The sequence below is a fragment of the Thalassophryne amazonica genome, chromosome 14 (genome assembly GCF_902500255.1).
Source record: "Thalassophryne amazonica chromosome 14, fThaAma1.1, whole genome shotgun sequence".
NCBI lineage: Eukaryota > Metazoa > Chordata > Actinopteri > Batrachoidiformes > Batrachoididae > Thalassophryne > Thalassophryne amazonica.
The window spans coordinates 9393211-9409030 of record NC_047116.1 but is presented as its reverse complement, the minus strand read 5'-3'; the positions used below and the strand labels follow the sequence as shown (position 1 = coordinate 9409030).

General features: G+C 49.3%; 1 protein-coding gene across 1 annotated transcript; it reads left to right on the top strand.

Moving 5' to 3' along the window:
- The first annotated feature begins 516 nt into the window (after positions 1–516).
- LOC117524732 (trace amine-associated receptor 13c-like) lies at positions 517–1750 on the top strand. Its single transcript, XM_034186549.1, has 2 exons — positions 517–761; positions 934–1750. The coding sequence occupies exons 1-2, from the start codon at positions 586–588 to the stop codon at positions 1748–1750; spliced, it is 993 nt and encodes a 330-aa protein (XP_034042440.1). The 5' UTR covers positions 517–585.
- Positions 1751–15820: the final 14070 nt, after the last annotated feature.

The window sequence follows — 15820 nt, the reverse complement described above, 5'->3', positions numbered from 1 at the left end:
AGCTTTGACGTTTTGGAGATGTGACTCATTTCTCCGTGCGTGATCTTGCACACGTGCCTGAGTGTTGAGGACCCCAGTCACAGGAGAAAGCCAAGGGGACAGCCACATGGCTGCAGCAGACAAATGGTTATTTTAGAGATGTGGGAATAGACTGTTTGTCTGCCTGGGGGGTTGCCATCCAGACCCAAGACAGTTCTGTGTTGCTGTGGATGTGGCAAAGTGCAGCTCCAGTGCACGCATACACATCTGACTTAACTTACTTTATTCTTGATGATTCGTGTGAGACCCTAAATCAGGATTAAAGGTCACAAGCAAGAACCTCCCTTGATGTAGTTCCAGACCTTCAAAGGTTGTTTTTCACAGAAAGATCTCTTTTACAACTGGAATAATGTTTTCAATGTTCATAAAGAATTAGAAAACATACAGAGATCCAGAGGGAGAAGATGATGCTTCAGAAAGAGGGAGGAGGAGGGACGTCAGTGTTGAATGGAGACTAAAGCAAGGAGAGATGAAGAGATAAATCCTCTGTACCACAGAGTTTTGTTCAGAAAGCTGCTGGAGCTCAGCAGCTCCTCGTTCTCTCTGATGATGGAGATCCAGGAGGGAGCAGAGCTCTGCTTTCCAGAACTCCTAAATGCCTCCTGCAGGAAGCCCACAGCTCCTCAGTCTCAAGCCGTGATCTTACAGATTCTGCTGTTTCTTATCTCTGTGGTGACTGTGGTCCTCAACCTGCTGGTCATCATCTCAGTCTCACATTTCAGGCACAGAAAAAAAAAACACACATTTCAGAAGAACCTGTCAGGTTTTACACAAAGTCACAGTCTCTGGGTTTGACTTTAAGAGCTGATTCTAATGTAGTGTATTTGGGATGTTGCTTTACTAATCTCATGTTTTATTGAAGATGTCTTATCAAGCTTTTCTGTCCATCTCCAGGCAGCTTCACGTCCCCTCCAACCTCCTCCTCGTCTCTCTGGCTGTCTCAGACTTCCTTGTGGGTCTGGTGCTGATGCCCAGTGAAATCCTTCTCCAAATATCCTGCTGGTTTCTTGGTGATCTGTTGTGTTCATTATATAACTTTGTTACATTTATCGTCACCTCTGCCTCAGTAGGAAACATGGTGCTCATCTCCATCGACCGTTACTTTGCTATCTGTGTCCCTCTACATTATCAAACCAGAGTCACTGTGGAAAGAGTCACACTGTGTATTTGTGTGTGTTGGTGTGGTTCTGTTTTGTACAACGGCCTCATTCTAAAGAAAGAACTGAGTCAACCGGGCAGGTTTAACTCCTGTTACGGCGAGTGTGTGATTGTCATTACCTTCACTGCAGGAGCTGCTGACCTTGTTGTGACCTTTATTGCCCCCATTATCGTCATCGTCGTTCTGTATTTGAGGGTGTTTGTGGTGGCTGTGTCTCAGGCTCGGGCCATGCGCTTACCCGTTTTAGCCATCACGCACGAACAGTCAGTGCACGTAAGTGTGAAGAAATCTGAGATGAAAGCAGCCAAGACTCTTGGTGTCGTTGTCCTTGTTTTCTTAATCAGTTTCTTTCCGTATTACTGCATCGGCCTTACCAGGGAAAATTCAGTCAGTGGTTCAGCTGCTTCATTTGTTCTCTATCTGTACTATTTAAACTCCTGTCTGAACCCTTTGATTTATGCATTATTCTACCCGTGGTTTAGAAAAGCCATTAAACTCATTGTTACTCGCAAGTTTCTGCAGCCAGACTCCTGTGAGGCCAACATACTGTAAGCTGTTTGGAGTTGCTGGAATAAGACATTCCAGTAATAACAATGAATATTTATGTAGGTCTTTCCCAGGAATGAAAGCACTAAATAAAGTCAACTCTCATAATAAAAGAATAAATGCCAATAATAAAAAAATACACTTCAACAGTGCACAAAAATCCCAAATTAAAGAGCTGATAAAATAGAAAAAGGTGTGACTTACACAGTATGTGTTTCCTGTTCTCCACATGAATGTCCAATAATAACTTCTCTCACTCAGGGTGTTATTTTCTATCTCAGTTCTCTGTGTGCATGTGACAGATGGGTACAGTGCAGATGGGAAATATTTGTATCTTTGGTGCACACATCAGGATTTTGAGTCCTGAACAAAATGTGGCCTAATTACATGTTTGTCTCCTTCAGCCACTGATGCAACAACCTGTGCAGTGCTGCAGAGCTCCTGCTCGTTCTTTGCTGCATGGATAGAGACGCACACGTATGCACTGTTCTGCATAATTTGCTTATGTGTTACAGTGATATGTTACCACACTATATTGATAAGGCACGATCGCCTCGTTTTGTACTTCTGCTGTGTATTTTGGACTGCCTTTTTGTGTACCGATCTCTACTTGTTGTGTGGGCCGCTGAAGAGGAGGTACTGCTGGCCCACCACCACCAGATGGTGCCCTGCTTGAAGTGCGGGCTCCAAGCACGAGAGGGCGTCGGACCTACTGAGAGTGACAGCTGTCACACATCATCAACACCAGCTGTCACCATCAACCACATCCTCCATAAAAGCCAGACTGCAACTCCACCTCCCCACCGAGAAATCAGCTACCACTCAGGTGACCTTCTCTGCTGTGGTTTTCTGAGACTGAATATTGTTCTGTGTGCAGCCGTTTTCCTGTGGATTCAGTCTGAAGCTGGATTGGCGGATAGTGTGAGCGCGACGTCTTCGCCTGTCACTCCTTCCAGGGAAGTGACTGACAGGAGCTGCACGGGTGATTCTGTGTCTGGAGGTGGAGGTTTTCCCTCCTGGACGAATTAAACACTGAAAGATTGCTGGGTGTGTATTCACACACCCACCATTAACTGTTTCTGTTTCTGCCAGCAGTACCGGGTCTGACTGCTGAAGACAGTGGCCACCTGGGGCGCAGGACTTGGCGGCTCCGGTGTTCTTCAGATCCGTTGGCGGTGGAAACTGTGTGGGATCTGGCTCTTCTCTGGCCAGATGTCTTCTATCTTCGAGCCTGCCCACACATCACCTTGTGTATGATTGACCATCCTCATCCTCTGTTATTGTCTGTATTTCGTTGTGCGATTCACAACATTAAATTGTCCATTGTCCGTTCATTAATGCCCCCTGTTGTGGGTCCGTGTCACTACACTTTCACAACAGGATTTCTCGGCCAGCGTCATGGATCCCGAGGGGCGTCAACCATCGCTTGAACAGCCAATGGAAGAGCGAGGTGCACAGGCATCAGCAGGAGGCGTGTTAGGTGAGCTGCAGCAAATCTTAACCGCTTTCACTGCTCGGTTGGACTTAGTCACCGAGCAGAATGTAATTCTCAATCGGAGGATGGAGGCTCTCACCGCCCAGGTGGAAGCGCAGGCTCAGGGCGCTGCTGCAGCACCTCCTCCTGCTGACCGGAGGCCTGAAACAGACGTTCCGCTGGTCGTTCAACGAACCCCCCCACCGTCCCCTGAAGCATACATAAGCCCTCCGGAGCCGTACGGAGGCTGTGTCGAGACGTGCACGGACTGCTTAATGCAGTGCTCGCTCGTCTTTTCACAGCGTTCCGTCATGTACGCGTCAGACGCTAGCCGGGTGGCTTACGTTATAAATTTGCTTCGAGGAGAGGCACGCGCCTGGGCTACGGCACTCTGGGAGCAGAATTCACGGCCCTAACGTCATACGCTGGGTTTGTGAGGGAGTTCAGACAAGTGTTCGACCACCCTCATAGAGGCGAGACCGCTTCAAGCGTGCTGCTGTCGATAAGACAGGGGTGCCGGAGCGCAGGTAAGTATGCAGTCGACTTCCGCATCGCGGCAGCGCGAGCCGGCTGGAATGCTGTTGCGCTCCGTGCCGCCTTTGTAAACGGACTGTCCCTGGTCCTTAAGGAGCACCTGGTGGCGAAGGATGAGCCACGGGATTTAGAGGGGCTTATCGACCTGGTTATACAGTTGGACAACCGATTAACAGAACACCGACGGGAGGGAGACGAAGGGCGTGGTCAGGCACAAGCCGTCCCTCTTCCTCCCGGGTCCGAAAGGAAGCCGTCTTCCCCACGCTCCACAGCCAGGGCACTCCACGTGGACGACAGCTCCCCCTGCTGCCGTTGCTATGGAAAACGAGCAGGGCCAAAGGCGATCAGATCAGAGACAAAGGAGGCTGGTCCGTGGGAGTGTTTTCACTGCAGCTCAACTGAGCACACGCAGAAAAACTGCCCCAAACGGTCAAAACAGCAGCACTCGTCCTTAGAGACTGGGCTAAGGGTGGGTCATAATACCCACACGGGGAAACCCCGTAAATCTGCACGAATCCCAGTCACAATCCTAAGTGAGGAGTTAACCCTTCACGCCCCAGCACTAATAAGACACAGGGTCGGAAGGGAATCTGCTGGACAGCAGATGGGCAAAGGAAGTAGGGCTCCCTCTGGTGGCTCTGCCTTCACCTTTGAAGGTACGGGCACTAGATGGCACCCTTCTTCCATTAATCACACACCAGACACAGCCCGTGACATTGGTTGTGTCTGGGAATCACAGGGAGGAGATTGTGTTTTATGTAACACCTTCTACCTCCCGAGTGATTTTAGGGTTTCCATGGATGGTGAAGCACAATCCCCGGATTGATTGGCCGTCTGGGGTTGTGACGCAGTGGAGCGAAACCTGCCACCGGGAATGTTTAGGATCCTCGGTTCCACCCGGTGTGACAGCTAATGAGGAGGTCAAAGTCCCCCCCAATCTGACACTCACTGGCACTCTTTAAGATCTGGCACTCACTCTTCCCCCGCACCGACCGTACGATTGCGCCATCGATTTGATCCCGGGCGCTGAGTACCCGTCCAGCAGGCTGTACAACCTCTCACGTCCGGAACGCGAATCAATGGAAACCTACATCCGGGACTCATTAGCTGCCGGGCTGATCCGGAACTCCACCTCCCCGATGGGTGCTGGTTTCTTTTTGTGGGCAAGAAAGACGGCGGACTCCGTCCATGCATTGATTACAGGGGGCTGAACGAGATCACGGTTCGCAACCGATACCCTCTGCCACTGTTAGATTCAGTGTTCACGTCCCTGCATGGAGCCCAAATTTTCACAAAACTGGATCTTAGAAATGCGTACCACCTGGTTCGGATCCGGAAGGGAGACGAGTGGAAGACGGCATTTAACACCCCCTTAGGTCACTTTGAGTACCTGGTCATGCCGTTCGGCCTCACAAACGCCCCCGCGACGTTCCAAGCATTGGTTAATGACGTCTTGCGGGACTTCCTGCATCGGTTTGTCTTCGTATATCTAGACGATATACTCATCTTTTCTCCGGACCCTGAGACTCATGTCCAACATGTACGTCAGGTCCTGCAGTGGTTGTTGGAGAACCGGCTGTTTGTGAAGGGCGAGAAGTGCGAGTTCCACCATACTTCTTTGTCCTTCCTGAGGTTTATCATCTCCTCCAACTCCGTCGCCCCTGACCCGGCCAAGGTTGCGGCGGTGAGAGATTGGCCCCAACCAACAAGCCGTAGAAAACTACAACAGTTCCTCGGCTTTGCAAATTTCTATCGGAGGTTCATTAAGGGCTACAGTCAGGTGGTTAGCCCCCTGACCGCCCTGACCTCCACTAAAGTCCCCTTCACCTGGTCGGATCGGTGCGAAGCCGCGTTTAGGGAGTTGAAACGCCGGTTCTCGACTGCACCAGTTCTGGTGCAGCCTGATCCTAATCGCCAGTTCATAGTTGAAGTGGATGCCTCAGACTCAGGGATAGGAGCCGTGCTGTCCCAGAGCAGGGAGTCCGATAAGGTACTCCACCCTTGTGCCTATTTTTCCCGCAGGTTGACCCCGGCTGAAAGGAATTATGACGTCGGCAAACCGGGGAACTCCTGGCGGTTGAAGGAGGCTCTTGAGGAGTGGAGACACCTGTTGGAGGGAGCGACGGTGCCCTCACGGTTTTCACGGACCATCGGAACCTGGAGTACATCCGGACCGCCAGAGCCTGAACCCCAGGCAAGCCCGCTGGTCACTGTTCTTCGGGCGCTTTGACTTCCAGATCACATATCGCCCCGGGACCAAGAACCAACGATCGGATGCCCTGTCCCGGGTGCACGAAGAGGAGGTCAAGGCCGAGTTGTCGGACCCAACAGAGACCATCATCCCCGAGTCCACTGTCGTGGCCACCCTCAACGGGACATGGAGAAGACCATCCGGGAGGCCCTGGCACGGAACCCGGACCCGGGGACCGGCCCGAGGAACAAACTGTACGTCCCACCAGAGGCCAGAGCTGCGGTTTTGGACTTCTGTCATGGTTCCAAGCTCTCCTGTCATCCGGGGGTGCGCAGAACTGTGGCAGTGGTCCAGCAGTGCTTCTGGTGGGCGTCTATGGAAGCTGACGTACGGGATTACGTCCAGGCCTGTACCACCTGTGCCAGGGGCAAGGCTGACCACAAAAGGACTTCGGGCCTCCTCCAGCCTCTACCGGTGCCTCACCGCCCCTGGTCCCACATCAGCCTGGACTTCATCACGGGCCTCCCGCCGTCCCAGGGCAACACCACCATCCTCACGATAGTGGACCGGTTCTCCAAGGCGGCCCACTTCGTGGCCCTCCCGAAGCTCCCGACGGCCCAGGAGATGGCAGACCTCCTGGTCCACCACGTCGTGCGTCTGCATGGGATACCATTGGACATTGTCTCGGATCGTGGTCCTCAGTTCTCTTCCCAAGTCTGGAGGAGTTTCTGCAGGGAACTGGGGGCCACCGTGAGCCTCTCGTCCGGGTATCACCCTCAGACAAACGGACAGGCAGAGCGGGCGAACCAGGAGCTGGAGCAGGCCCTCCGCTGCGTGACCTCCGCGCACCCGACGGCCTGGAGCAACCATCTGGCCTGGATCGAGTACGCCCACAACAGCCAAGTGTCGTCTGCCACCGGCCTCTCCCTGTTTGAGGTGTGTTTGGGGTACCAGTCCCCATTGTTCCCACTCGTGGAGGGAGAGGTCGTGTGCCCTCGGTCCAGGCCCACCTCAGGAGGTGCCGCCGGGTGTGGCGGGCCGCCCGTTCTGCCCTGTTGAAGGCCCGGACGAGGGCCAAGGCCCATGCAGACCGCCGGCGTTCCCCGGCCCCTGCATACCAGTCCGGGCAGGAGGTGTGGTTGTCGACCAAGGACATCCCGCTTCAAGTGGAGTCACAAAAACTCAAGGACCGGTTTATTGGACCATTTCCCATCCTCAAGGTCCTCAGTCCGGCCGCAGTGAAGCTAAAGCTGCCAGCTTCACTGCGGATCCACTCGGTTTTTCACGTGTCACGTCTCAAACCTCATCACACCTCACCACTCTGCACCCCTGGACCTGCACCGCCTCCTGCCCGGATCATCGACGGGAAGCCGGCATGGACCGTGCGTCGGCTCCTGGACGTCCGTCGTAAGGGTCGGGGGTTCCAGTATCTGGTGGACTGGGAGGGGTATGGACCCGAAGAACGATCCTGGGTGAAGAGGAGCTTCATCCTGGACCCGGCCCTCCTGGCCGACTTCTACGCCCGGCACCCGGACAAGCCTGGTCGGGCGCCAGGAGGCGCCTGTTGAGGGGGGGGTCCTGTTGTGTGGGCCGCTGAAGAGGAGGTACTGCTGGCCCACCACCACCAGATGGCGCCCTTCTTGGAGTGCGGGCTCCAAGCATGAGAGGGCGTCGGACCTACTGGGAGTGACAGCTGTCACACATCATCGACACCAGCTGTCACTCATCAACCACATTCTCCATAAAAGCCGGACTGCAACTCCACCTCCCCACCGAGAAATCAGATACCACTCAGGTAACCTTCTCTGCTGTGGTTTTCTGAGACTGAATATTGATCTGTGTGCAGCCGTTTTCCTGTGGATTCAGTCTGAAGCTGGATTGGCGGATAGTGTGAGCGCGACATCTTCGCCTCTCACTCCTTCCAGGGAAGTGACTGACAGGAGCTGCACGGATGATTCTGTGTCTGGAGGTGGAGGTTTTCCCTCCTGGATGAATTAAGCACTGAAAGATTGCTGGGTGTGTATTCACACACCCACCATTAACTGTTTCTGTTTCTGCCAGCAGTACCGGGTCTGACTGCTGAAGACAGTGGCCACCTGGGGCGCAGGACTTGGCGGCTCCGGTGTTCTTCAGATCCGTTGGCGGTGGAAACTGTGTGGGATCCGGCTCTTCTCTGGCCAGACGTCTTCTATCTTCGAGCCTGCCCACACATCACCTTGTGTATGATTGACCATCCTCATCCTCTGTTATTGTCTGTATTTCGCTGTGCGATTCACAACATTAAATTGTTACTTTTTGGCTTATCCATTGTCCATTCATTAACGCCCCCTGTTGTGGGTCCGTGTCACTACACTTTCACAACACTACTATCCTCCTCACTAAAGCCTTTTACCAGCCAGAGCTGTTTGTGTGAGCCTCACATTTGTGTCAAAACATTTTTGACTAACCCGCCTGTCACATATATTTCAAATCCATATTGTTCATGTATGACCAGGTGGACCATGAAAAGAACTGACCTTCTTTACTGTAATACATGCACTAAATTGTTGTGAAAGTGTTGGAACACGGACCCACAACAGGGGGCGCAATGAACGGACAATGGAGAAAGTAAATAACAAGTTTTACTGTTGTGAAAATGCACAACCAATACAACAATTGACAATTTGGGTTTACACCGAATTCCACTGGTGTCGTGTGGGCAGGCTCGAAGGTAGGAGACGTCCGTCCAAGTCGAGCCGGAACCACCCAGATTTCCCCTGCCACCGAACCCTGGAAATACTGGAACCGCCAAGTCCCGAATTCCCAGGTGGCCACTGCCTCCGCTCGTCGGATCCGGTACTGCTGGCAAGAGAACAAACACACAGGTGTGGATGCGGCTGCACCCAGTACACAGAGAGGGAAGAAGCTGACTCCACCTCACGTCAATACTGCAGAAAGGTGAGTACTTCTCCAAGCAATTTAGCTCACAATAATCAGCTGTCCTGCAAAGGTTTAACAAATCTTTTAGCCAGTTAATCAGAATATTAATGCAGAGAACGTTACCTTTAACGTAAGGCGATATCTCGGCACTGAGGTGGAGACGCCGTCCTCCTGATATACCTCTGTGCTGAGTGGAACAGCTGAGTCTGGTGATGGGTGACAGCTGTCACCCAGGCTACTCCCATTAGGCGGCAGCGCCCTCTGGTGCCTGGAGCCCGCACTCCAGGCAGGGCGCCCTCTGGTGGTGGTGGGCCAGCAGTACCTCCTCTTCAGCGGCCCACACAACACTAAATATGAAGTTGGAATCTTGGACTAAACTGCACTTGGACAATACACCTATCTCCCAATATGATATGTACTTGCGTGCTGATTTGATACATATTTGATTATACTTTGGATGGTCATGTTTAATCCTCCATCACACATAGCCAGAATGATGCCGAATGGCACATCTGAAAAGTGTTGAGTGTCAGTTCGAAAACGTTCTGACAGTAGCCTGCAAAAGTCTACAAGGTGCAACCCGAGTGTGTTGCACATGTTCAGAACACTCCGGGCGCCGTCAAGGTGGGACAGCTATCCGACAGCGGTCTGAGGGCCAACTGACCGGTGGCATAAGGGTGATTCTTAGACTACAGGCACTTATTATGTCCTTTGATCATATTGTATGAAAAACAGAAAAAAGGGGAAATTTCACACTTTTATAGTTATCTTTACAATGAAAGTGTGTTAAGAAATTTGTTCTAGTAGTCTATGATGACTTTTTCACCTTTTGTCAGCATCATTATATGCAAATATTGCCGTTTTGTGCTTGTCCCACACCCAGACTTTTGATCTTCAATGATAAAAATGAATGGTAAAGAAACGTTTTTTCTATGTTTTAAAATATCTCAATAAAATATCAGTAAAATAATCAAAACATACACTCAACAAAAATATAAACGCAACACTTTTGGTTTTGCTCCCATTTTGTATGAGATGAACTCAAAGATCTAAAACTTTTTCCACATACACAATATCACCATTTCTCTCAAATATTGTTCACAAACCAGTCTAAATCTGTGATAGTGAGCACTTCTCCTTTGCTGAGATAATCCATCTCACCTCACAGGTGTGCCATACCAAGATGGTTATTAGACACCATGATTAGTGCACAGGTGTGCCTTAGACTGCCCACAATAAAAGGCCACTCTGAAAGGTGCAGTTTTGTTTTATTGGGGGGGGATACCAGTCAGTATCTGGTGTGACCACCATTTGCCTCATGCAGTGCAACACATCTCCTTCGCATAGAGTTGATCAGGTTGTCAATTGTGGCCTGTGGAATGTTGCTCCACTCCTCTTCAATGGCTGTGCGAAGTTGCTGGATATTGGCAGGAACTGGTACACGCTGTCGTATATGCCGGTCCAGAGCATCCCAAACATGCTCAATGGGTGACATGTCCGGTGAGTATGCCGGCCATTTTCAGCTTCCAAGAATTGTGTACAGATCCTTGCAACACGGGGCCGTGCATTATCCTGCTGCAACATGAGGTGATGTTCTTGGATGTCGGCACAACAATGGGCCTCATGATCTCGTCACGGTATCTCTGTGCATTCAAAATGCCATCAATAAAATGCACCTGTGTTCTTCGTCCATAACAGACGCCTGCCCATACCATAACCCCACCGCCACCATGGGCCACTCGATCCACAACATTGACATCAGAAAACCGCTCACCCACACGACGCCACACACGCTGTCTGCCATCTGCCCTGGACAGTGTGAACCAGGATTCATCCGTGAAGAGAACACCTCTCCAACGTGCCAAACGCCAGCGAATGTGAGCATTTGCCCACTCAAGTCGGTTACGACGACGAACTGGAGTCAGGTCGAGACCCCAATGAGGACGACGAGCATGCAGATGAGCTTCCCTGAGACGGTTTCTGACAGTTTGTGCAGAAATTCTTTGGTTATGCAAACCAATTGTTTCAGCAGCTGTCCGAGTGGCTGGTCTCAGACAATCTTGGAGGTAAACATGCTGGATGTGGAGGTCCTGGGCTGGTGTGGTTACCTGTGGTCTGCGGTTGTGAGGCTGGTTGGATGTACTGCCAAATTCTCTGAAACGCCTTTGGAGACGGCTTATGGTAGAGAAATGAACATTCAATACACGAGCAACAGCTCTGGTTGACATTCCTGCTGTCAGCATGCCAATTGCACGCTCCCTCAAATCTTGCGACATCTGTGGCATTGTGCTGTGTGATAAAACTGCACCTTTCAGAGTGGCCTTTTATTGTGGGCAGTCTAAGGCACACGTGCACTAATCATGGTGTCTAATCAGCATCTTGGTATGGCACACCTGTGAGGTGGGATGGATTATCTCAGCAAAGGAGAAGTGCTCACTATCACAGATTTAGACTGGTTTGTGAACAATATTTGAGGGAAATGGTGATATTGTGTATGTGGAAAAAGTTTTAGATCTTTGAGTTCATCTCATACAAAATGGGAGCAAAACCAAAAGTGTTGCGTTTATATTTTTGTTGAGTGTAATTGGGGTATTCAATGTCATACAACTGTTGTGATTTTTTTAAACAAAATGTAGTTGTCCCACACTATTGCCGTAATTTCCACCGCAACACTGTAATGTCCCTTTAAACAGTTTGTATGAAAGATTGTTTGGGTAGTTTCTATGGAGATAAACAGTGACATCAGAGCACATGTATATAGTGCCAAATCACAACAAACAGTTGCTCCAAGGCGCTTTATATTGTAATGCAGTGGTGTGGTGGAAATTACATTTACAAGCCCAATAGTGCCAGTAGTTAAAGAATCACCCATAAACAGGATCTGAAACGATTTGAGCACGTATGAGGGAACCTCGACATGCATCGGGCATGGCATACCCTGCTGGCAAGAACTGCACATGTCACTTATCCACTTATAATGCCCCCCCAGCGCAAAGAAACTGTTGATATGTATGTGGCACGCAGCCATGCATGTGCAGGCGATGTGAACACACCGCAAACAACCAGAAAGTACCGTGTCCACTGCGGGTCAATGTGTGGCACAGCGCATGTTATATCCATAATAGTCCTTATAGTACAGATAATATTCCTCCCCATGGGCGACATAAATAATGTGAAATATTGTGCCCATTAGATCTGCAACACCACAGTGGCTGGTGGGAAGGTGCGCACTCTGTCACACATCACGTCAAAAGCTCAGAGCTGAACGGATTTATTACTTGATCACCATTTAATTCTGTCGGACGTATGACGTGGAACTGTTTCGCCATGACAACATATGAAACATGATTCTCACCTCCAGGAACATTTCGCAGTGCAGCGTGTCAGGAGCCAAGACCACAGAGTCTGTGTTGGAATGCTGGAAACTACCCCGTAAATAAATCCCATGTGATAGTTGCATTATTGGGGGGGGGGAGAAATTAAAGTTTTCTGGAAAGGCTGCGTCCTATGAATAGTGTGAAAGCTCACTGCAAACTTTTAAAAGCAAAGGTGTCCTTTAACTCTCAGTAAAGTTTAGCTGGCAGCAAAATTCAGCATCAGCTGTCCAGTGACTGACAGCTGAGTGTACACGTAGCGGCTTATTCAGCCATTAATAACACACACTCACACACACTGAGTGATCATTTCCTCATATATCAGTATTTCTACGCGCACACATGCACATGAGGTCAGTGAGTCTGGGAAAAAGAGGACGAGCGAAGGAGTGACTGAATGGGAGTGGGTGATGCACGAATGCTGGCTTGGACACATATGGTGTGAGTCCGGTTCTTTGATGTCCAGTACAGGTCCTGTGCTAAGGGAGAACAGAGCGCTGCCTCTCACTCTGTCCCATGTTTGTCATCCAGACATTTTGACATCAGCCAGTCGGCAGCGCCTTTTATGGCCGTCTGACAGCAGTCTGTATCGTCTACATACACTCTGGATCTGGATGCGTTCTGACACGGCTGACCACGCCTCTTTCCCTCCCGACTGCGTGCGATTATGGCAATATTTGCCTTTTCAGCCTGGTTCCTGAACATTCTGGCTATGTGAAACGGCGCCTTTAGTGGTGTCACAGACCAACCCCGCATTTTGGCAAATATATGAACCACAACTTAAAGGGGAACTAAGTAACTTTTTTTAACCTGAATTTTCAATTGAAATTGAAATTGAATTGAGAGGGAGAGAGAAAAATATGAGCAGAGAAAGATAAATCGTGCATACAAAGGGGGCAGAGAGAGTGAGAAAGAGAGAGCCGCCTGAGCTAAACTCTGCTCTCTGTGTATTTCTGTGGATTGTCGCTCTCTTGACACAGTTCCACGGACTGCATACAAACAGATGCATAAGGTGAGCAGGGGAGGGAGGGGCAGCAGAGAGATTTTTATACAGCTTTGTGACATATGTACTCCCGAGCTGTAGGGGGAGCTCAGCAGAGGAAAAATGCAACCACCCCCCCACCCCCCCACCCCCCAAACAAAACAGACAACAGAAAAAAAAACTGACCAAACTTATGTAGTTGTCCTTTAATGGCAAATCTTATATACAGTGGCTAGCAAAAGTATTCAGTCCCTTGGTATGTCACACATTTTAATATGTTTATGGCATTTCAAATACAAAAAGTATTATCTTCCTTAGACTCACAGTGAAAGTTAATCTCTACAACTTGATATAAATTAATTAAAAATACAAAATCCAAGATGATGGGTTGCATAAGTAATGGGCCCCTTTGGCATAATATCTTTAAATAATCAGTTTAATTGCCAATTTTCTTCAGACAAGTCAGAGGATGGATGCATGAACATTTCCAAGTAACTGAATATGTCTTGGACTTTATTTACATCAGTTATGAAGAAATACAAACAATATGGCGCTCTATGGTAAATCTGTGTGGAGTAGACAGTTCTCAAACACTGAGTGACTGTACAAGAAGGAGAAAAGTGAGGAAAGACACCCAGACAATCCAGAAGAAGTTACAGGCTTCTGTGACTGTGATTGGAGAAATTGTGCACAGTGCATGTTTTGGATTTTATAGACCCAGTTATACAGCTTCAGGATGAAGTGGTACAGAGGATGGTTTTACTAAAAAGAAGACCTGAAAGTTCAGCTACAATTTGCCAGAAGCTACATCTGAGATGCAAGCCTAGATTTAATGTATTGGTGAAAGAAAACCCTCCTCTATACGACTTCATCATGAAGCTGTATAAGTGGAGATATAAAATCCAAAACATGCACTGTGCATGTTTCTCCAATCACAGCCACAGAAGCCTGTAACTTCTTCTGGGTTGTCTGGGTGTCTTGGTGGCTTTCCTCACTCTTCTCCTTCTTGCACAGTCACTCACTTTTTGAGAACTGTCTACTCCATGCAGATTTACCAGAGAGTGCCATACTTTTAGGTAGGGTAGGGGTAGATTGAAGAATTACACAGAGGTCAAAATTAAAAGATGCTCCAATCATATTGAAAAATATTCCACATTATTTGCCTGATCATAAAGATTCCAAAAAGGTATAGTTTGGACTATCTGTGACTGAATTCTATGGAGTTACGGGATAAAAACAGCAAGAATTTTTTGACAGCTCTTGCTTGCCTCTACTGGTGGTTGGCTCTCACCGCGGTATTGTATCACTTCCTGTTCCGGAGCACAGTGGTGTTTTGCTGTATCTGTTAGCTGTTTAATCTGCGCAGTTAGATTGATCTAGATACCTAGATAACGATTTGTTTCACAGTGTAATCTTCACGTGCCTTAACTAAAGCACTCCCTCTGCTGAATCACCTCTAAATTATCATCATGATATTATCATTATCATTATTCACTTTGTGTGTTTTTAGGAATCTGCTAGCTTAGCGCAGCTACTAGCTCTTAGCCGGTTTAGCATGGCGGCTTCTCCTGTCTCTGCTGCACTTTTCCGCTCTGGGTGTGAAATGTTTAGTTATTCCTCGGCCTCCTTTAGCAGTAATGGTACTTGTAATAAGTGTAGCTTATTCGTAGCTTTGGAGGCCAGGCTGGGCGAATTGGAGACTCGGCTCCGCACCGTGGAAAATTCTACAGCTAGCCAGGCCCCTGTAGTCGGTGCGGACCAAGGTAGCTTAGCCGCCGTTAGTTTCCCTCTGGCAGATCCCGAGCAGCCGGGAAAGCAGGCCGACTGGGTGACTGTGAGGAGGAAGCGTAGTCCTAAACAGAAGCCCCGTGTACACCGCAACCCGTTCACATTTCTAACGTTTTTCCCCACTCGACGACACCACCCGCCGAGGATCAAACTCTGTTATTGGCGACTCTGTTTTGAGAAATGTGAAGTTGGCGACACCAGCAACCATAGTCAATTGTCTTCCGGGGGGCCAGAGCAGGCGACATTGAAGGAAATTGAAACTGCTGGCTAAGGCTAAGCGTAAATTTGGTAAGATTGTAATTCACGTCGGCAGTAATGACACCCGGTTACGCCAATCGGAGGTCACTAAAATAACATTGAATCGGTGTGTAACTTTGCAAAAACAATGTCGGACTCTGTAGTTTCTCTGGGCCCCTCCCCAATCGGACCGGGAGTGACATGTTTAGCCGCATGTTCTCCTTGAATTGCTGGCTGTCTGAGTGGTGTCCAAAAATGAGGTGGGCTTCATAGATAATTGGCAAAGCTTCTGGGGAAAACCTGGTCTTGTTAGGAGAGACGGCATCCATCCCACTTTGGATGGAGCAGCTCTCATTTCTAGAAATCTGGCCAATTTTCTTAAATCCTCCAAACTGTGACTATCCAGGGTTGGGACCAGGAAGCAGAGTTGTAGTCTTACACACCTCTCTGCAGCTTCTCTCCCTCTGTAGCTTCTCTCCCCCTGCCATCCCCTCATTACCCCATCCCCGTAGAGACGGTGCCTGCTCCCAGACCACCAATAACCAGCAAAAATCTATTTAAGCATAAAAATTCAAAA

Excerpts from the sequence above, each read along its gene's own strand:
- LOC117524732 (XM_034186549.1), top strand. The coding sequence starts at position 586 with ATGATGGAGATCCAGGAGGGAGCAGAGCTCTGCTTTCCAGAACTCCTA. Across the intron at positions 762-933 it reads ATCTCAGTCTCACATTTCAG|GCAGCTTCACGTCCCCTCCA; the intron begins GCACAGAAAAAA and ends GTCCATCTCCAG.